The sequence below is a fragment of the Pelobates fuscus genome, chromosome 4, assembly GCF_036172605.1.
Source record: "Pelobates fuscus isolate aPelFus1 chromosome 4, aPelFus1.pri, whole genome shotgun sequence".
Taxonomy (NCBI): domain Eukaryota; kingdom Metazoa; phylum Chordata; class Amphibia; order Anura; family Pelobatidae; genus Pelobates; species Pelobates fuscus.
Genome location: NC_086320.1, coordinates 306712779 through 306736359, shown reverse-complemented (window position 1 = coordinate 306736359; position 23581 = coordinate 306712779). Strand labels below are relative to the sequence as shown.

The 23581-nt window shown below is 38.8% G+C and overlaps 1 protein-coding gene across 7 annotated transcripts in view; it reads right to left on the bottom strand.

Moving 5' to 3' along the window:
• The window catches only part of PPP1R9A (protein phosphatase 1 regulatory subunit 9A), a 252259-nt gene that overhangs the window by 41156 nt on the left and 187522 nt on the right, over positions 1–23581 (bottom strand). For all 7 annotated transcript variants that reach the window (XM_063452273.1, XM_063452276.1, XM_063452277.1 and 4 more), the window contains exons 9-11: positions 21361–21590; positions 12204–12300; positions 11783–11954 (exon numbers count right to left, since the gene is read on the bottom strand). In XM_063452273.1, the coding sequence (XP_063308343.1) occupies positions 11783–11954; positions 12204–12300; positions 21361–21590 (499 nt within the window). The remainder of the gene's footprint in view (positions 1–11782; positions 11955–12203; positions 12301–21360; positions 21591–23581) is intronic.

The following is a 23581-nucleotide window of genomic DNA, read 5'->3' as shown; positions in this document are numbered from 1 at the left end:
ATTAATAATTTATTACTCCAAAAAATGATTATATGACCTTATAGTTTGGGTTATTTGGGCAGATCCACACGTCCCCTGAACACACAAATACAAGACAATATAAGAAATATTAAAAACCAATACGAAAAACACAGCCTTTCTGTACATTGCAAAATAAAACATAACAGTAATCCAAAAGTTCTCACGTTTCTAGCAATCCAAAAGTTCCTTAAAAAACGGAGGGGAGATGACTTGATAAAAAACTCGGCCAAACCAAAATTAGATGTTTCTTTAATTTACACATTATGCAATCTTATAGTTTAAATAATGATTTTGAGCTGTGCCATTTTTATATATAAAATACTGGAGAATAATTTAAATTTCAGTTCTTTCTTCTTTTGTGTTTAATAGGATTCACACACACACACACACGATTAAAGTATAATAACACATTATTGTCAATAAATAGGAGTGCTGTATACTCTTTACATATCAGGCTATAAGTAAATATATACCTTCAAACATATTTTTTGTTTTTTAAAACATTAACTCATTTTCTCAATTAATTATGAATTATTTTCATATGTAATCATTTGTTCTAATATACACGTTTTTAAAGTTCCTAAGCCCTGTTTCAGTGCACTATTTCATGCATAACATAAGTGTATTTGTTTCCTAATTTATTTATTTTTCCCAAGCCCTTTTTGTATAGTAGAAGAAGCACCGCATCACTGCACATTGTTGATACATCATTTTAATGATTGTGTGTTGTGTTTATGTTTTCATGTTTCCATGGATATGAGGTGGAAGGTGGAGGTTTGTATAGACAATCGCCATTCTCTTATTCTGGAAGTGACGTGATGCTCTTAGCTCCAATACGTCAATTCCGGTTCTGAATGTACGTACACACCCCACCAAGGACTATCCTAGACGAACATATGGATTGGTTGAACAGTCAATTGAACAGGACCTAGCATGCATTTAAAAGAACATCCATACAGAGGCAGCATTGTTCCAATTGAAAAAGCAACTCAGCAGAAAAGCGTGTCTCAGACCAGAGGGCTCCTCATTATTTTCATTTTATTCCACCATTTGTTTTTCATAGTTGGTTTTAACAAATTTATTTTATTTTTTCCACTTGTGGGATCCTCATTGCTGACTGGTTCTTTTTCTAGGGGATATACTACCCTATAGTGGTATTCTGCTATTCATCTCAGAGCCAGCTGTAAGGCTCTTCACAAAATGAGCTTAGGCAGATACATTCACCATCCGATGAGTCTTATGAGATACATCTATCCAAGGTCTAAGAAGAAACCCTTATGACACAAGTGCTATAGATTTGAGCCAATCTCTGTTGGGTTCTATGTTATGTGAGTGTGCCCTTTTTAACAAACTACTTACCGCACTTTAAACTCCAGTGTTACCCTATATTTTCAAAATTGCTTCCCTTTTGAGAGATAGATTTAAACCATTAATTCTATCGAATTTGATTTCACAGGAAAACTTTAAATATATTCATGAAAGTTAAAACTTTTCAGCTGTATTTTGTAGATTTCCTTTCCATAAGGAGAAGTGCCTGTCTTGTAATAGCTTCTGATATAATTGTTACAGAGGAAGTTAATTAATTGGTTTATAGGTGATGGGGTCATGCATTATATATTAACATTATCTAATTAAATAGTTCTACAGCTTCCAGTTAAAGGATTACCCATAACAGCTCGTTCATTTTATTGTGGAATATGATTTATTATGTTTAAACGACATCACTCTCACTCTTCAGTGTTAAATCTAAAGTTATTTCCATTTAGCCTTCTAAAGGCATATGGTGGGAAGCAAACACTCTCAGTCTATCTCTGTCTGTTAAGGGAAACTTTTCTGAAGTGTACAGCCAGGGCCTACTTTCACTTAAATTGACTGGTCAATCTGTGTAACATGGTCTTAATGACCACAGTAGCGGATCTTTTTTTTCCCTCTACCTGGTCCAACAGGGAAATGTTTGCTGTTATTGGAAGGGGGTAGGGAATGAGCAGCGAGCTCCTTTAAGTCAGACCGAGTATACAGCAGAATCTACGCTACAGAGAGGAGACACAAACAAAGACAGACAAAAAGCAAGAGACATTGGGGAAGGGGGAGAGGGTAAAAGACAAATGGGGGCTAAAGAACACAGGGGAGTTTAACAGACACGGGGGCAGGAACAAATGGAGTTATAAGACAGAAGGGGAGTCAAAGTGAGTGTAAGACACAAAGAGGCAAAAGGGTGATAAGTTACACTAAACGGTGGTAATATAATTAATAGGGGTGGAGATAAGATATAATAAAGGAGTAAGTCATTAAAAATGGGGGATAAGAATCAAGTGAGGGTGTAAGGGTCCAAAAAAAATGGAATAAACATGCACAAGGAGGAAAAGAAATACAAGAAAGGTAATACAATGATCAAAAGGGGGAAAGGGGAAACTAAAAGGGAGTAAGAAACACAAAAAAAGAGGCATAAGGTGCAAAAAGGGCACTAGGAGAGAAACAGACCTACATAAGTGAGGACACATTTTGGGAGGTGTAGCCCAAAATTCTTGCACCAGCTCTGTCTATGACAGCTGGTTGAAGAACAGATGTCCAGGGTACCAACTTCTTAGCCTGTAGCCACACCCCACGAAATTACTCTCCATGCATATTTTAATTATTGGAAGATGTGTAATGCAGGAAATCTAAGTATCTAAGTGCTTTAAAAAATTCAGTGTCACAGCACATAATAACACATTCAGGACTTTGTGGGGAATCTATGCGTTTAATTTACACTATAACTTTTAACAGTGTTGCATAGTTTTTTGTTACACAAAAGTAGCAATCTAATTAAATGAACTGGGATCTATTCATTTATTTTGGTGAAATGAATACCAAATTTGTCAAATATTGTCCCAAAACAGTGACTTGGAAAAAAAAAAAAATTATGTCAGATTAATTTTGATTCCATAGTTAATATTTTGACATAAATTTTATAAGAAGAAGTTTTAGAGAATAAACATCACTGTTTTTAATCTCCGTACACCTAAATACTTTTTATTAAAGCTATCAATATTACAGCTATGAAAAAAACTTGTGTTGGTTTTAAGAATGGGCCTTTGGACAGGATATTAACATATAATGTCAGATATAACATGAGAATTAAACATTTTGAAAACCTCTTATTTCTGAAGAGTTACATTTATGCTGTTGTTTTTCATTTGTTTTGTTGCAGATGTAAGCTGCAAATTGCAAATTTAGGCCTCAATTTAATATTGTTGCACAAGCTTTCAAATTATTTAATATTTTCGAATAAACCTTTAAAATAATTTAATATTATAAAAAATAATGTAATAGTTGGATATTTTTTGATATATCGATATTTTTTTTAATATATGATATATACTTTGATATTTTAATGTGTTGAAAAAATAATTAAAAAAATATATCTAAAATTAAAAAATCATTAATATCCAACAACATTACATTGAGGCCTAAGTTAGAATGGAGGCTAAACAATTGCTAATTATGAATACAGCAGATTTGATAAAACAGTTATTTCTTAATAAAACAGCTGACCCCCCCCCTATAAATGTCTTTTACAGGTGCCACGCGGCTAGGATTTATTCACTAACAGTGAATTCTGGTGGTATGAAGACTGGACTGCAAAATATATGCTAAAATAGCAACGCTTTGACTAGGGCTGAGATGAAAAAAATGTTTGAAAGAAGATAATATTGCCTATAGCTTGCAGTTCTTATTTTTTTGTTTTGTGTTAAATTCAATACAATTCTCTATTTAGTAAATGTATGCCAGCTCTGGAGAGTTCTTCTTTTAACACGCAATATAACAATTATTTGAAGAGACCGAGCCTGGGGAAACGTTCTAATCAGGCAGAACATTTGTCCCACAGTTAGAGTTCATAAGTAATCGTCAACATCTTTATTTAAAAAATCCACAAGTAATACGACTTTATTAGGTTTAATCACTAAATTGATAATGGTTAGGAATTCTAAGTGAATTTCAAATTTTAGCCCAAATAGTTGAACTGGAACAAATCTTCATATCAGCTAAATTTTAAATTTGCCTATTTTGGCCTAACATTTTAATATCATTTTGAAGTTACATCAACTTACCAAAAATTCACACTATAGTGAATAACCCATTTCATTTCCAATTTGAGGGTTACCTGCTTAAACACTAGCATCCCCCCCCCCCTTATAGATTTTTACCTAATATAATATATAAAGATTTTTTTTGACAGATGTTTTTTAATATTATAATGGTTGTGCTTACTTGGATACACTTACATGGATCTCATAAATAATTGTATATATAGTTTAGACATTTCATGTTTTATATTGTTTTGTTTATCAGAACATTAACCTTTATCACCAAGTCAGCCTTGCAGACCATTTGGATCTTACCTCATGTTGCTTGAAGATGGATGACACATTAACTATACCACTTAGGTTGTTTAATTTGTCATAGTGTATTATACTGTAAGACAAGCCCATCGGAGCTTTTAAAATATGTATTTTTTTTTTACCCTTTAAGGAATAACTAGACCAAGAGGTATGACAACTTATCTGTTGATTTCAAACCATTGTGAAAATTCATGTGATTCAAATAAAGAAGAAAAAGCCAAAATATGAATATTGGCAAATAATTTTAAAATATGATCAAATAAATAGTTTGATGGGAAAATGGAGCAGTTGAAATCAGAGATGGGCACCATGCATGTGAGTTGCATAATGGGTGATCCCTATTTAATGGACATGAGGTCACTCGTTCTTCTTTCAAATACACACTTAAATGGGCGTGACTGCTTGATTCAGTATGGAATCAAAGAGCCATGAGAAGGCTTTATTTTTTTAAATAACTTTATTAGAAACTGTTGAATTTCAAATAGGTCAAATGAACTATGCCACACTGTTAATTAACTAAACGGAAAACCATTTTTTATATTCTTCATGACATTGTAATTTTGTGTTTAGACATGAAATATATTGTAATATTATTTCCCCAGTTCCACATATGAATTATATTCTTTCAGATCTCTTGTATATCATTTATGCTCTATCATGAGATTTTAGCTAGCTTGTTTTTTTTTTTTTTTTTTTTTAAATATGTACAAAATGTGGTGGACGGTTTTACACACCCTGTAACATTTCCTGACTCCTTGCTTAGCGGTATAAAACATAAAAAACATGCAAGATTTTTTACAAGAACTGCAAACACAAATCTCTGAAGTGGGGGATCCTAAATCTTAGAATGTTGTATCAATGAGCTTAATAATAAAAATAATTAATTCACAACAATTAATACAGGCTGTCTATTGTTGCATATTATCTAATAAAGAACCTTATGGTCAGAACAGTCACAAAAATAATTATTAAGCTATAGTATTGAATGTTTAAAATGAAAGATATATTTACAAAGTTGGCATAAAAAGACTGTTTCTTTAAGAATCTATTGCCTTAACAGTGACATGTAACAAGTATAATAAACCGACTAACAAAATGTATCCCGAAATAGACTACTGAGTGAGGGATTGTGTCCAATCTGGAACTAGATCCTTCATTTTGCAAGTCGGTTGTCATATCACTGTTTAGTGAATAGACTCCCTGGAAAAGTTATATCAACATAAATATTTAACTTTGTACAAGACAACAATGACGACCTAGGCCAATAATCATAAGCAGACACGTTTTTAATGTATTGCTTCTTAGCTAAATAATAATAATACTATTAAAGTATTTGTCCGGAGAGGGTACACTTAGCTTTCAATATTGTCTATTGTATAAGAACATCCTGGAATCTACATATAATTAGGATCTATTGTGTCATTTTGATATACTGTATGTTTCACTGTAAATGGATTGAATACTGGGTGGAAATTAAAACACAGATTTTCACACTGAATCAGTAGCCTCTGAGTAAAGGACGGGCACGTGTACATCCATTAGGCTAAAACAAAACAAATGACAGCTCATTTAAGTTAACACAAAGTAAAATGTCTCCCATTACAAATGTGAAAATGGGCATGTGGGAAAATAAACACAGCTTTCAGTTTTATTTTAAACTTTCATTTGCTGTTGTCTTGCATTTCTAAGGCATTGGAGATCATTACAGACTGTTACAAATGTAACCTATGCAGGTCTGTTATTGGATAAATATTACATGTGATACTCCGTTACTGACGGAGTTCTGTTCCTACAACCTGGTCGTAGGATGCCGAGTCTCGCATGTGCTAGAGAGCAGGTTTATGTTCGGGGGAATTCCACCGAACAGAGACCAGCATACCAGCGCAAGGAATCCCTCAAATCTATATTTGGGGAGAATTCCCTGTCCTTCCACTTCTGATTGGCAGAGAGCGTAAGCTGATTCTAAGCGAGTCTGCAGCTCCCCATTAATAAAAAATACGCACAAATAGCCATTTTGTGAATGGAGAGCTACAGCATCAGCTGACACTCTCAACCAATCTGTGTTGCCCTTGTCCTCAGCAGTCTGAAGCTTTTGTTTAAACAGTCTCAGAGCAGCGGATGGGCAGGTAAATGGCACTGGGGGATGGGGGGTGTGGGGAGACTTTTGGGTAAAACAAGAATGCAAAATCACCATTACAGCAGCTTCACTATCCACTTTTTTTTTTATTGCTTATTTTAAAGTGTGCATCTCTGCACCCAGACTAGAATAGTGGAATTTATTTTTTATTAAACTGGTAGCTCTTCCTTGACACTAGGGTATTTTTGAAATTGAAGACAGAGGATTGAAGTCATTATATTGGGAAGTTATAATAATGCAGCACTATGGTATAAAGATAAGTAAAATTGTACTCACAAGTGGAGTGAAGCCAAACTGCACTATGGTACACTCCACTTGTGAGTACAATTTTACTTGTGTTTATTGCATTTTTATTTTAATGAGAGCACTATTAGTTGTCTTATTTTTTTCCTATCCTGAGTGTTGGACATCATCCCTCTGGAGGACTCCTATCACACATCCTTTAAGCGGGGATTATACCGCTGTACGCTCTTCACACCCGAGCTGGATATAGCTCTTTTAAATGTGAGTTGAACCTACTTATCCATTTATTTTATCTTCACTTGTCAGTACATATTGCACCATTGGCTTTTTCCATTCTTGTTTTACATACGAGCAAGGAGGCTGAACAACTTAATCAATCGATGACACTACACCCAAAATCCAGCAATCCATAAGGACATTTACCTCTGTGTGAGACTTTGTTTTTGGCTTTTATCTCATCTTTTTGGTGATTTTATTAGAACTTTAGCCCCACTGAGTTAGTGAGACTATACTAATTATATTGTCTTTGGACTATTCTATATACTATTATTACTACTTTTTTTTATTAATACCTACCTCTTGGCACAACCCTTCTTCTGTTTTTTGTGCTATGTAAACAAGCATTAAAATGTTACAGTATCCTGTCTTTCATTTTATTTCTCTCCAGGGAATGCAATGCCAAATCCAAATTTACCTTTACAGCTGGTTAGAACACTGGGCATGTCAGTTCCTTAAAACTGGGAAACCCAGGTTCGAATTCCTGTCATACCACTGTATAGGATGCAAGTCTCCTTGGGTAAAACACATCCATCTAAAATCCTCAAAGACTGCAAACTTGTTTGATCAGGGCCTTCTTTCACTCTAATATTCACTTTTATAATTGTGAAGCGCTGTATAAGTAATTTACTGAAATGAACCCTTATAGCAATAAGTTGGAACAGCTAATCACAGGCTCAAAGGAGAAACAAGGTTGTAAATGTAAACTCTCTAACACAGGGGTGCCCAAAAGGTAGATCCTCATATGTTTAAAAACTACAGCTTCTATATTGCTTTGTCATTCTACAGGCATGCAAAGCATCATGGAAGTTGTAGATCTACCACATCTGGGCAGCTACCTTTTGCTTTAACAGGTCCTAATAATTTTCCACATATGTGGCAGTGTTTACAAGCTCTCTGTTAGAAAGAATACAAATGACTTCAGAGACAATGAAGAGTAAACCAAAGGATATAAAGAATAGACCATTTCCTTCATTAGTTTGCTTGCAAGCACTGTTCACTTTCAGATAGTAGAGGTGTGTGTACTCTAATTTCCACGAAGCCTCAAGGTTTCTCTAAGAATTGTGGGAAATGAAGAGAAATGGAATTTGTATAATACATGACGAGTTCCCTTAACTAAACCTAAGCTGTGGTGACAAGGATCGAAAACATTTAGGGTAAAATGTCCAAGTTGAAGACAAAACATCTTCAATTCAGCAGAACAGGAAATGTGTTCCAACTCATCCAGAGTGTTCTGACATTTGAAAGGTCATCTCAACTCGTTTCTTTAAATGGACCTCCTTAAGGTTTATTCATTTAACAAGGAAAAGTGAAGAACTGGCAAGGAAATTCTACATTATAGACTAAAATTGCTGAACTTAATTATTCTCCAACTCAGATAGTTTGTAAGCTTTGATATTTTTACTAAAACTTGCAATTATCTTGTCAGTTCTCCACAATTCCCTGGTTTAGTGCCTAAGCCCTTATGTGTCTCGATATAAAACATAGATGCAATTTAAAAAAATTATAATTTTAATCAGAATCAAAGAAGCAGACCTAGGATTTCTCATTGGCTAAATATTTTTAGAATTCATGTTACGTGCATTCTAGTAACAAAGCTTCAAAGTCTTCTGATTTAATTAAGCTAACTTGAAAGGCAATGACTATACCGAAAATGTATTCTTATTTGAATTTCATGTAAAAAGGCACAATTTGTAACACGTGATACATATCTCTTTTTAGGATGTAACACGCTTCGTAGATTATTAGTGAATAAGTAGCCTTATTTTAAAGGGATCGTTTTTATCTTATTTAACACTGCAAACATCCTCTTCCATACACTTTCATTTTTTAATTTTCCTTTTGCAACTATTTAAAAACAAAACGTTTCAATACTAATCCCACTGAAACTCTGGATGAGAGGTTAGGGGTGGGGCTTAACTGCTTTAAAGCAACACTATAGTCACTAGAAAAACTCCAACTTAATGCAGTTGTTCTGGTGTTTATAGGCATTTTCATGTAAATACTGCCTTTTCAGAGAAAAGGCAGTGTTTACATTGCTGCCTAGGGACACCTCCAGTGGCAGTTACACAGACGGCCGCTCGAGGTGCACAGTGTGCAGCACTTACATTTAGCGTCGCCATGCTTTGCATGGAGGCACTGAACTTGTCCCATAGAGATGCATTGATTCAATGCATCTCTATAAGGAGATGCCGATTGGCTAGCGCAGCATTTTGCGCATTAGCTTCCCAATGCTTTCTTATGGGAAGGCATTGGATTGGCTGAGATTGTCCATTCTGATGATCTCAGCCAAGAGGGCAGAGCATGAGCAAAGCCAGTAAGTTTTAACCCTATTTAAGGGAGGGCAACCTAAAAAGTGCTTTTCACACTAGAGTGTCAGGAATACACATTTGTATCCCTGACCCAAGTGTTCCTTTAAATGAAACAACTTCATAATTAACATTATGAAGTCAATTTGACCACTGCTGTAATGGTGCTGTAATGGTAATGTTATTGAGCTAAATTGTTTGGCCTCAGTAAATCTTAAAGGGACACTATAGTCACCTGAATAACTTTAGCTTAATGAAGCAGTTTTGGTGTATAGAACATGCCCCTGCAGCCTCACTGCTCAATCCTCTGCCATTTAGGAGTTAAATCCCTTTGTTTATGAACCCTAGTCACACCTCCCTGCATGTGACTTGCACAGCCTTCCATAAACACTTCCTGTAAAGAGAGCCCTATTTAGGCTTTCTTTATTGCAAATTCTGTTTAATTAAGATTTTCTTATCCCCTGCTATGTTAATGGCTTGCTAGACCCTGCAAGAGCCTCCTGTATGTGATTAAAGTTCAATTTAGAGATTGAGATACAATTATTTAAGGTAAATTACATCTGTTTGAAAGTTAAACCAGTTTTTTTTTTCATGCAGGCTCTGTCAGGCATAGCCAGGGGAGGTGTGGCTAGGGCTGCATAAACAGAAACAAAGTGATTTAACTCCTAAATGACAGTGAATTGAGCAGTGAAATTGCAGGGGAATGATCTATACACTAAAACTGCTTTATTTAGCTAAAGTAATTTAGGTGACTATAGTGTTCCTTTAACACAATAGAATGTCACAATTTGTCCCAAAATATACAGGAGGTGTGCCCAACCTTGGTCCTAAAACTGTTGGATAACTCCCATAATTCTTTGCCAAACAAATCTGAAGACCTTTGGCATGGACGCCAAATAAAAAAATTCTGTCTGACAAGTTTCTTCCACACAAACGAAAATAGTAAGTGGGAGGCATGTTTGAACAACAACACTATGGACAGCTACATAAAACTTAGATTTAATAACTGTATATATTTTGAAACATGATACATTTGAATAGCTCAGTATAAAATGAAGTTATTACATTTTTTTTGCCACAGCTGTGACGTATGGCATGTTAGATATGGGTCGCTTCATGGTAGATTATAGAAGCCAGCATTTGGTCTTGCACGCCCTAAATGCAGATAATGAAAGTAGCAAAATGCATTAGAGGATAAACCAACCATCAAGTGCTAATGCCAGTAGTTCATACAGTCCATTAAATCCTGAATGATTGGTAAGTATATTTCACATTGGTGTAGATTTGTCAAAGTCAGTTAAAAGTTCAAAACGTAAGGCAAGAGAAGCTAAAGGAATCGACAGGATTTATCTGTCGGTTATTGCTCAAATTTTATAACTTACCACCACTTTTCAGACTATAACGCTGTAATGAATACTCCCAGGTGTTAAAATTAATGTGAAAATATAGATAACATGGTTCCTTTAGGCCAGCCATAGGTAAATAAAATAGGTATAAAAATTGGAGTACAAAATTAGCCATCTCTAGTTTAGGCAGAGCACTTTTTGTGAAGTTGGACCTTCAAACGTGCACAGAAATGCAGTAATAAAACACACCTGAAAGGTTTTTTTTGTGTTTTTTTTTTACTTATGATAGGTATATTGCATATAAATTATAAAACAATAATACTCTATGGCAATGTACAAGGGTGCATCAAAGCCAAATAAAATCACTTTTTATGTGTACATACTTATGGCCACAAAGCACAGCGGTGTATACAGTAAATGTCTGGCATATGATGAATCCAGCTTTGGTACAGATCTATGCAATACATACATTTAAATTGGGTCATTGCCATTTTTGTCTTCCAATTTTAGTGTAATTAAACCTGGAAAATGAAAATCCCTGTCATGGTTTCATGCCAGCATGTAGGGCGTGCAAGATATGACTCAGAATTGATAAATGCATCTGTGAATGTATCTAGAGTGATTGTATCTCATGAAAACAGAACTACCATGAAAACACTCTAGATTTTTCTATCCCTATGTGGAGAAATCTTCCCTTTTCCTAATAAACAGTCTTTAGAGTTCTAGATTGCTTCAGATATGTCCAAAATGAATCACACTTGGATTGCCAAACCCTGCGTTTGATTATGTACAGTGATAGTTTATTTGTTTTACAATAAAAGACAAAAACACAAACACATATATAGATATTCCATACCCTTTCTGTGTAGTAAATTGTCAGACACCTCCATCTCCTCATGACAGAGTAAACAAATACAAAAATGAAACCTGTGTCTTACCATACTAATAATGTTACAGCAGTTGGCGTTAACACAGCGCTCATTACATGCATAATGCATATTTTCAGAAGTGTCATTTTTTTGTTCTCATTTCAAGTGCTTACAGAAGATTTTCAATGTTTTAACAAACCTTCCTTTAAGCCATCCAAACACGGTTCTTGTTTTTCATCCAAATTCTCAGCTGAAACCCCACTTGAATCTTCTTCAAGACTTGTCTTGCTTTCAAAAATGTTGTTGTTATTGTTAACTTGACTGCCATTTTGCTTCAGAAGCCTAAATACTTCTGCCTCAAGGTCTCGAATCTAGAATGAACACAAGAAGCTATTTTTCTGAAAGTAGCGGTTGTATTGTGTTTATTTTGTAGTAAGTTGACAACAGAGGCACACAATTAGGCAAAAACAGCTGAATCCTGGAACTTTGTTGTCAGTTTACTGTAAAGGTTTACCGATCAAGGTTTTTTAATCTTTGTAATTCATATTTATTTAATATTTTTTAGCAAACCAATCCAGAAAAAAAACAAAACAAAGGTCAATGATTAAAAGTATACTCACGCGAGACTGCAAATTCTGAACCTCTGCAAGATGAATTTTTTCCATGTCTTCAATTTTCTTTTTTTCAGCTTCTTGGCGTTTCACAAAGTCCATTTCCCTTTTAAATAAAACAAAACCCAACACACTTGATTTTTAAAAATATATATACATATATATTGTGCAGAATTTAAAGGTAATCAGAAGTAGGTGAACATGGTAAAAAGCTGTTATAAACATTCTTGCCTTAACCCCTTCAGGACGGAGTCAAAAGTACACGTTCTGATCAAAACAAAACGTAAACAAAAACTGGAATTTGCGCTATATGTCTGTTCAACCGTAATTCACCTCTTTCATATTAAATGCACCCGCACTTATTATATATCATTTTGTTCAGGAGAAACAGGGCTTTCATTTCATAACAAATATTTATATCCGAAACATAATTTATTATGAATAAAATTTAAAAAACTGAGAAATTTTAATTTTTTAAAACAAATTGTAGTTCCGCCTCACATTTTAGCTGTAAATGTCATAATACTGTTATGACATACTGAAAAAAAATGCACATATTTGTAATCAACGATGTCTCACGAGTACAACAGTACCCCCCATTAACAGGTTTTATGGTGTTTTGGAAAGTTACAGGGTCAAATATAGAACGTTCCATTTTAAAATTGAAATTTGCCCGATTAGTAATGTTACCTTTGAGACGGTGTGGTAGCCCAGGAATGAGAATTACCCCCATAATGGCATACCATTTGAAAAAGTAGACAACCCAAGGTATTGAACGTGGGGTATGTTTAGTCTTTTTTAGTAGCCACTTAGTCACAAACACAGGCCAAAGTAAGCTTTCATATTTGTTTTTGTGTGAAAAAAGCAAAAAACTAATATTTGGCCAGTGTTTGTGACTAAGTGGCTACTAAAAATGACTGTACATACCCCATTTGCAATACTTTGGGTTGTCTACTTTTGCAAATGGTATGCCATCAGGGGGGTAATTCTTATTCCTGGGCTACCATACGGTCTCAAAAGCAACATAACTAAACTGGCAAATTTCAATGTCAAAAAAATGAAATGCAAGCCTTATATGTGACTCTCTAACTTTCCAAAACACCATAAAACCTGTACATGGGGGGTACTGTTATTCTCGGGAGACTTCACTAAACACAAATATTAGTGTTTTAAAACAGTAAAACACATTACAACAATAATATAGTCCATAAAAATGCCGTTTGTTTGTAAAAAATGAAAAAAATGTAACTTTTACTTAAAATATCATAGTTGTAATACAATTTACCAGTTTTAAACACTAATATTTGAGTTCAGCGAAGTCTCCCGAGTAAAACAGTACCCCCTATGTACAGGTTTTATGGTGTCTTGGAGAGTTACAGGGTCAAATATAGTGCTTGCGAATTAAATTCTCTGCACTTTCTCCCTGTTTTGTCAGGCATGTCAATCAAATTTTATTTAATCAAATCACATAATTATGTTAAAAGATTACTTAAATATACACGTAGAATTTTAATATACATGCATTTATAGGTATTTAAATTCTACGTGTATACTAATGTAATCTTTTATGTAATTATATGTATTTATCTATATATATATATATATGTGCGGTTATTTGTATTTTTTATATAGATAGATATATATAGAATGTCATTCTAAGTGTATTTTGTTACCAATATATATATATTAATAACAAAATACAGTTAGAATGAAATGACATATGAATATATAATTTATTTTAAATTTTGTTTCAATATTTTATTTATTTATTTTATTATTTTATTTAATTATTTATTTTATTATTTTTATTTATTATTGTAATTATACGTATATATATCTATACATATTCATACATTGTAATTATATGTATATATATACATATTATATATATGTAACGTCATTCTAAGTGTATTTTAATATTAATATATATATACTAATATTAATATTAAAATACATTACGTATGACGTTACATATATATACATATATTATAAATATAATATATATACATATATTATATATATAAAAATACTTTTAATTTATTTTTTAACATGTTCAAAAAGATCTGGCACATCCTCAAAGAGCGATCACATGGCCCCCGGGGGCCTCATTTGCCGGGGAGGGCTGCCTGGGCTGTCAGGCAGCCCTCCAGAAGAGGATCGCGGCGGAGGTGAGTACCGCCGAGGTCCTGGGGGCTTAAGCCGCAACGGCGTTCTATGCCACCACAACGGCTTTATAGCCCTTTAAAGCCGCGACGGCATAGAACGCCGTAACGGCGTTAAGGGGTTAAAGGGACACAATAGTCACCCTGAGTGCCAGGTCCCTTAGGTTTTAACCCTAAGAGAAACTGCTATGCTTACATAGCAGGTTTAATCCAACCTCTAGTGGCTGTCGTCCTGACAGCCGCTAGAGGCGCATCTGCGACGCTGAATGCGAAATTTGCATCCAGCGTGCAGAACGTCCATAGGAAAGCATTGAGAAATGACGTCGGCAGGGGAGGAGAGGTCACCAGCGCCGAGGGAGCCCGGCACTGGATTAAGGTAAGCTGCTGAAGGGGTTTTAACCCCTTTAGCGCCACGGGAGGGGGACCCTGAGGGTGGGGGCACCCTTAGGGCACTATAGTGTCAGGAAAACGTTTTTTTTCCCCCTGACACTATAGTGATCTTTAACGGTTTCATTTCTAGACCATTCACAAAAGGAGTGGCTAGCGGAAGCACTTTGTAGAACACATGCTTTCTATTTTTATTTTTAATTGGGAATTGATTCTTATTTTACAAATCTACACCTATGAAGAAACATTCTTACTGTGTGCAGTATTCTCCCAAGAAATTTTGGATTTTAACTGACATTTTTCACTTGCTCTGAGGGCCACCATCATGGGGATACAGGCCATATACACCTGTAAGGAGCATGGGTTGCTCAGAGGACCCAGGCCCCATATTGCAAATGTAATATCAAGCCACAGAGCAGGGAGATCAAATGTCTCACTCCCAGGGCCATGAAACACCAGTATAATGAGGGAGATTGAGTCTGAGTTTGCCTCTCTGTTCCTAAACTTTCACCACCTCCACCACGGCAACACTCCAGTGCTGCACGCTTGCAACAGCAATTTATAGCGGCTTTCCCACATCGTGCAATTTAAGTCAGAGCGCTCAATCAAAGTTCTCTGATAGGTATATATCAGAATTGACAGGTTTCAAGATTTACTTGCCAGAACAGAGGCTTAAGCCAACCAATTACAGTGCTCGGACTCAAACTGCATGGCATTAGAAATCCTTTATAAAGCTTTCCCCGCCCGGTGAACTCACCTCCACGTCTGTTTAAATATTACAAGCAAGGATCCGCAAGCTGGTAGCTCCCTCCTTGTAATAATTAAAACGAGCAAATATAAGAACGAATTGCATTGACAAGATATTGACAAACAAGCAATTGGTTCTTCATTCATTCATTGTAATTTGCCTTCATACATTCGTCTTTCTGAAAAAATGGCAGAACTGCAAAAAATTCGGACAAAAACATTTTAAAAGTTAACATCTGATTGGAAATTAAATATTTTTTTTCATGCAGGCCGGGAGAGATGTGGCTAGGGGTGCATGGAGAGATACAAAAGTAATTTAAACAGTGAGGCATCATCTATACACCAAAACTGCTTCATTAAGCTGAAGTTGTTTTGGTGACTACCCAATGAAAAGCACGGCCTATATATTGATCCAATATATGTTTAAGTAGTTCTTCTTTTCCCATTTGAACTTTCACTGTTTTTTTGTAACAGAAAATCTAAATATTTGGGAAAAGACACAGAAATTAAAATGGAGGGGAGGGAAGGGGAAAGACTTTTAATTCATGGTAATAACTGGTGATATTTCAAGTAAACCGTAACCACTAACAGCCCAAGTTTCTTGTAGTAATGAGATACATTTTCCATCCTCTACCTAACCTCTTGTACTGGCTGCTCATTTTACAACTTTGCGACTTGTGCAAAAACATGGGATGGGCGGTGTAAAAAAATTCCCTAAATGGCCACAACATTATTGGATATACAGCTGATATACCATAACTTACATAAAATGTCATAAATATTAACAAAAACAGCTTGTACCGTTCCAATGTGCATGGCTCTAAATCTGTTGCTTTGGACTCAATATATTTCAAATTCTATGGATACACAGCTCTGTAACTTTTTAAAACAAATAAAAAAATTATCAAACTTTTTAACAAATCATTATAGTGCCTTATTTAAACCTCTTAAAGCGGCACTGTCATGCCGAACTTACCTTTCCTCAATCTCTTCCTCTTCTCCCCCTCTCTCAGGATCTGTTCTTCTTTTCTTCCTGTCTTCTTTAGTTTTCTTTAAAACCATAAGACAAAGTAGGGACTCTTTGTCTTATGGGATTCCTCCGCTTGACCAGCTCTGACCAGCGGAGGAGCAAAGTGTGCTTCATTTCCGCTGGTCAGAGCAATTTTCCCATGATCCCTAGCTTTCCTCCCTGTTCCCACAATGCTTCCTGTCAGTATTGCCGAACGTCCTGTCACTTAGACAGAACGCCGGCAAAACTTCCGAATTGCATCCTAACAGAATGAGAAGAGTTTCTCCATTGGTGTTAGGAAGCAATTCGGTACTTTGTTTGTATCGGAATTTCATTATAATGAATGAAACTCCGATCCTATTCATTGCCGCGGCTGCATCTTGCAGCCGCTTAGTAGATAACTCCCTAATTCCCACGGTATCAGGGAGCTATCTACTAAAAGGCTGAAATACTTGAATTGGTCTTTCAGCCAACTTTACTAATACTAAGTAAAGATTACTTAGTATTAGTAAATAATATGCCCCTACTCGCTATACCGCGAGTAGGGGCATGTCTAGTAAGGAGTGAGCAGCCAGTGGCTGCTCACTGTAAAAAACAAAAAAAAAACTAATAAACATCCCCCCTCCCGCGCGGGGGTTAAAGATTGGGGGGGGGGGGGCTACTGTCTTCCCTCCTGGCCCCCACCCCTGCGCGGTGGGTGGGGGCCCTAATAAAACAATAAGGGGAGGGGACCTACTGTCCTCCCCCCCTGGCCCCCACCCCTGCGCGGTGGGTGGGTGCCCTAATAAAACAATAAGGGGGGGGGACCTATTGTCCTTCCCCCCCTGGCCCCCACCCCTGCGCGGTGGGTGGGGGCCCTAATAAAAACAATAAAGGGGGGGGGACCTACTGTCTTCCCCCCCGGCCCCCACCCCTGAGCGGTGGGTGGGGGCCCTAATAAAACAATAAGGGGGGGGGACCTATTGTCCTCCCCCCCGGCCCCCACCCCTGCGCGGTGGGTGGGGGCCCTAATAAAACAATAAGGGGGGGGGGGACCTACTGTCCTCCCCCCTGGCCCCCACCCCTGAGCGGTGGGTGGGGGCCCTAATAAAACAATAAGGGGGGGGGGACCTACTGTCCTCCCCCCCTGGCCCCCACCCCTGAGCGGTGGGTGGGGGCCCTAATAAAACAATAAGGGGGGGGGGACCTACTGTCCTCCCCCCCCGGCCCCCACCCCTGAGCGGTGGGTGGGGGCCCTAATAAAACAATAAGGGGGGGGGACCTATTGTCCTCCCCCCCTGGCCCCCACCCCTGCGCGGTGGGTGGGGGCCCTAAATGAACCCCCCCCCCATCAAGGTGACTAGGGGTCCCAAGCCCCTAGTCACCCCCCACCCAAAACATTCTATCCCCTACCTACCCCCCTCACCCTAAAAATAGTGAGGGGGGAATAAAATAACTAACCTGTAAAAAAAAAAAAATTAAACTTGCCATTTGACGTCTTCTTTTTTCTAAATTCTTCTTACTTCAGCCCCCCAAAAGGCCAAATAAAAATCCATAAACCCGTCGCACTTTAAAAAAAAAAAAAAAAAAACGAGCGCAAACAAAAATTAATCCATCTTCACCCATGGAGGGCACGCCGCGTACTGAGCTCCGCAGGGCGGGTCACGGCTTATAAAGCCTTGCCCCGCCCTGCAATTAGGCTTAGAACACAATGATTGGTTGGTTTAAGCCAATCAGAGTGCTCTGTGTCATTTTACACAGCGTGGGAAAATTCAAAATAACTTTCCCACGCTGTGTAAAATGACAGATCACTGTGATTGGATGGTTTTCAAGCCATCCAATCACAGTGCTCTGTGTCATTTTACAAGCGTGGGAAAATTCCAAAGAACTTTCCCACGCTTGTAAAATGACACAGAGCACTGTGATTGGATGGATTTCAAACCATCCAATCATAGTGCTCTGTGTCATTTTACACAGCGTGGGAAAGTTCAATTTCCCCACGCTGTGTAAAATGACACAGAGCACTGTGATTGGATGGCTTGAAATCCATCCAATCACACTGCTCTGTGTCATTTTACAAGCGTGGGAAAGTTCTTTGGAATTTTCCCACGCTTGTAAAATGACACAGAGCACTGTGATTGGATGGCTTGAAAACCATCCAATCACAGTGATCTGTCATTTTACACAGCGTGGGAAAGTTCTTTTGAATTTTCCCACGCTGTGTAAAATGACACAGAGCACTCTGATTGGCTTAAACCAACCAATCATTGTGTTCTAAGCCTAATTGCAGGGCGGGGCAAGGCTTTATAAGCCTTGACCCGCCCTGCGGAGCTCAGTACGCGGCGTGCCCTCCATGGGTGAAGATGGATTAAATTTTTTTGCGCTCGTTTTTTTTTTTTTGTTTTTTTAAAGTGCGACGGGTTTATGGATTTTTATTTGGCCTTTTGGGGGGCTGAAGTAAGAAGAATTTAGAAAAAAGAAGACGTCAAATGGTAAGTTTATTTTTATTTTTTTACAGGTTAGTTATTTTATTCCCCCCTCACTATTTTTAGGGTGAGGGGGGTAGGTAGGGGATAGAATGTTTTGGGTGGGGGGTGACTAGGGGCTTGGGACCCCTAGTCACCTTGATGGGGGGGGGGCATTTAGGGCCCCCACCGCGCAAGGGTGGGGGCCAGGGGGGGAGGACAGTAGGTCCCCCCCCTTAGTTTTATTAGGGCCCCCACCCACCGCGCAGGGGTGGGGGCCAGGGGGGGAGGACAGTAGGTCCCCCCCCTTATTGTTTTATTAGGGCCCCCACCCACTGCTCAGGGGTGGAGGACAGTAGGTCCCCCCCCCTTATTGTTTTATTAGGGCCCCCACCCACCGCGCAGGGGTGGGGGCCGGGGGGGAGGACAATAGGTCCCCCCCCTTATTGTTTTATTAGGGCCCCCACCCACCGCTCAGGGGTGGGGGCCGGGGGGAAGGACAGAAGGTCCCCCCTTATTGTTTTATTAGTAGGCCCCCCCCCAGTAGGCCCCCCCCTTATTACCATTTTTTTTTTTACAGTGAGCAGCCACAGGCTGCTCACTGTTTAGTGGACATGCCCCTACTCGCGGTATAGCGAGTAGGGGTATTGGGGAGATTTTAATCTCCCTTGTGCTATTATGGGGGTCATATTGACCCCCATAGAGTGAGGGGGGGACATGGGGGGCTTAGGAAGTGGCGGGGAACACTGCTCCCTGCCGCTTCTATAGTTACATATTACAAGGAGGGAGCTGCACGCCGGTAGCTCCCTCCTTGTAATAAACTGAACGAACAAACTAACACTGATACACAGTGTTAGTTTGTTCATCTGATTTTTTCTATTCATTCATTCGTCTGTCTGATGAATGAATGAATAGGTGAAATTCCCGTTCGCATGTCCAGGTGTTTCACTGGGCATGTGCGGGAATCTCACAGTCTGTGTAGTGTGGGTAGATGACGTGTCCCACAGGGACTTCACCTACCCACACAAAGATGGCGGCGCCCTGAATAAAGATCGGGGCAGAAGATAAAGAATTAAAAATAGGTAATCTGGGGGGCTTAGGGGCATTTGGGGATGACTAGGGGGTCGATTGGATGTAGTGTAGGCGGGAGGGGGGTTAAAAAAAAAACAGGATTCGGCATGACAGTGCCGCTTTAATGTCCAATCTTATTGGTTTACATAAATTGTATTATCTTGAATGAAAGACCAACAGAGCATATGTGCTCCTGTTATAGGCAAACTATTTACAGTGTAAGACATAGACATTTATTTACAGTTCAAACATACATGACCTTTACTCATCCCCTGTATTTCTACAGCCAACACAAGGATCTAATCTATACAAGTTATTAGTCAACCCACTGTTGCGATCTGTTCATTAATGTGACACTAGGAAGGTATTCTGCAAAACTAGCTGGTTATTAAAACCCATCAAAGCTACTGATTGGTTTCCAAACAGTCAATTAAAATTAGATAGGGATTTATTAAGTGGACATGGTACAGGTAAAACACAAACTAAAAAGACAAATAAATATATTCATTCTAGTCTGCTACATCACTACTGTCTATTGGGGATTACAAAAGCTAAAAATACAAATAGTAATGGAGATTATAGCTATTAATATTGTCTACATCAGCACTGTATTCAGCGCAAGGCTGACAGGGCATTGGCCTTGGACAGCACTTTCAGGGGAAGCGGCAAAAAAGCTGCCCCCCCAAATGTCCTGGCAGATGCCTTGTCAGCCTCTTGTGCATGGGCCCACCCCAAGACTGGCATTTGCTCATTTTGTAGGTGGGCAGCGAGGGAGCGCTGTCCGCTGAGCTCTTCTTGCTTTGATCCCTCTCGTGCCCTGGAATATGACGTCACTCTGGCCCCGGCATCACAAAGAAGCATGCGAGAGAGCAGGAAGATCAGAGCTCCCTCGCCGCCTCCATTGACCGACCACCCGGTGCAAAGAGGCAAGTAGGGAGGCTGGCTGGATTGAAATGAAAAAAAAAATGTGAGTGTATCAGTGTGTGTCATGCCTAGGGCAGCACAAAACCAAGATACACCACTGGTATACATGCCATGTTGGGTTAACCATTTCAATTTGCCCTCACTATTTTAAAAAATATTTTTGAAATTAACCTGGGATCAGAGTATTCTTCTTGACCCCACCTTCCGCTTTCCACCTAGATTCACTAAGTCACCTCTCCTAATCCTTTAATTACCCCCTGTTTAGGCTGATCTACATAAATGTTATACCTTCATGTGATGTCTTAGTGATTGGCTTAAACAATGTTCCACCAAAAACTCGCAGGTAAGCACATTATATACACAATCTTTGAATGCTGAAAGATTTGTTAATTATTAGAAAAATATGATACCAGCTTTCTTACTTTTGTTGGAAGTCCTTGATCAACTTTTTGGCTTTGTTGTATTTCTTCTCTAGTGCCTGGTACTGACTCTGCGTCTCCTTCAGGTGTTCGTTCACAGTATGGCACAGGGTTTGAGCTTCGATCCAGTAGCTTTCCAACTTCATCATCCTATCCTTGTTTTCTTCTATGTTTTGTTGCAGCTGTGTCTTTTCAACTTCCCACCTCACTTTCTCATTTTCAGTGGCTTGTAACTGAATATTATGGGGAGATAGGATTGGAGATAGTGTTACCAATTGTTTGAGAAGGTTTCCTAACTTTTCCACTTTATCCACAGTATTCTGTTATCAGTAACATTATTCTCTTTAGTTCAATTAGAGAACCTCGTGTGTATCATATTGAAGGCTATGGGTGGGATCCGCTTGATATGTCTTGGAACAGGATCTCTCTGTAATGGCACAAGTGAGCAAAAAATATTTTAAGACCGGAGTGGGGATTTATCGATGGGCAAGCTACTGAGTTTCTCTACGTTTTTGTCCATTCTCAGAGTTCTCATATTCTCTGTGTTATTGTTGCAATGCATTAACTTGGCTCTCCCTGAACTAAAAAGGTAATCATGATGTGGACCCTTTGCTCACTGTGCCTAGAGGGGCAGGGGCGTATTAGCCGCGAGGCAAACAAGGCATTTGCCTTGGGCGGCATTTTCCAGGGGGCGGCAAAAAAAGCCGCCCCAAATGCCTAAGGCAAATGTCTTGTTAGCCTTGCGGCTAACAGACATGCTGGGCGGGCGGGCGGCGCTGCTGGCCGGCTGGCGAGGGAGCACTTTCTCTGAGCTGTCTGCTCAGCTCCCTCGCGCGCCGCAGAGTGAGGCTGGGAGCCGGAATATGACGTCATATTCCGGCTCCCAGCCTCACTGTGCGGCGCGCGAGGGAGCTGAGCAGACAGCTCAGAAGAAGTGCTCCCTCGCCAGCCGCCCAGCAGCCACTGGACCACCAGGGAGAAAGATGACCGCCCCCCCCCAGCATTCCCTAAATTGCAGATTGTGGGCACAGCATTCTCCCATGGTTGGTGTGTAAGAAGTAGCTGGATCCTTTAGTTCTTCCACAGCAAGGATTTAAGGAATATGGAAATGATCAATTGGCAAGTTGGTATTAGTTTTATGAAATGTCATGAACAAAACTTTTAATTTGTGTTTTTCAATGGATGAAGCCAAATGTGCATGACTGCAGCACAGCCTGTATAGGAGATACCAATGGGGGAGACTGTTAAAAGTAGTAGGAACGTGAATCGTATGCACACACCATTATAGTACTTTTAAGGGTAAAAGGAAAGGGTAAAAGGAAAGCATGACTTCACCACTGAGTGCTGAGTGAATAAGCTTCCTTCTCAGAAGACCAGATATGTAGATTGGCAGATCTTCCTTCCAAGTAGGTAACTTTACTTTAACCCCCCAGCTGGGGGGGGTTAAAGTAAAAAAAAAAAAAAAAAGTGTTAATGTGAGTGAGTGTGAGTGTGAGTGTCTGTTAGTGAGTGTGAGTGTGTGTGTCTGTTAGTGAGTGTGTGTGTGTGTGTGTCTGTTAGTGAGTGTGAGATTGTGTGTCTGTTAGTGAGTGTGAGTGTGTCTGTTAGTGAGTGTGAGTGTGTGTCTGTTAGTGAGTGTGAGTGTGTGTCTGTTAGTGAGTTTGTGTGTGTGTGTGTCTGACTCTGTGTGTCTGTTAGTGTGTGTGTGTGTCTGCTAGTTTGTGTCTGCTAGTGAGTGAGTGTGTGTCTGTTAGTGAGTGTGTTTGTCTGTTACTGAGTGTGTGTTTATGTTAGCTAGTGTATGCGTATCTGTCAGTGAATGTGTGTGTGTGTATTTAGAATGCGGGGCGGGGTTGGGTGGGGGTGGGGGTGGGTGGGGGGGCTCCTGAGTTTTGTCCTGCCTAGGGCAGCACAAAACTAGGATACACCACTGTAGAGGGGTATCGGCTAAACCTCGCTGATGAGACCCAAAGAAGGCCAAAATGATTATCTAGGATTACTGTACCTCTTGTGCAGAGAAAACTTGCCAGCATTTTGATTCTGAACTGTCCTTATGGGTGGGATTAGTCTGATATGCCTTGGAATAGGTTCCCTATGAAATTTCACAAGTGAGCAAACCTGAGCAGGGATTTACCGAAAGGCAAGCTACTGAATTTCTCTAAGTTTTTGTCCATTGTCAGAGTTCTCATATTCTCTGTTTTTGTTTACGAATATGGTGCCTACC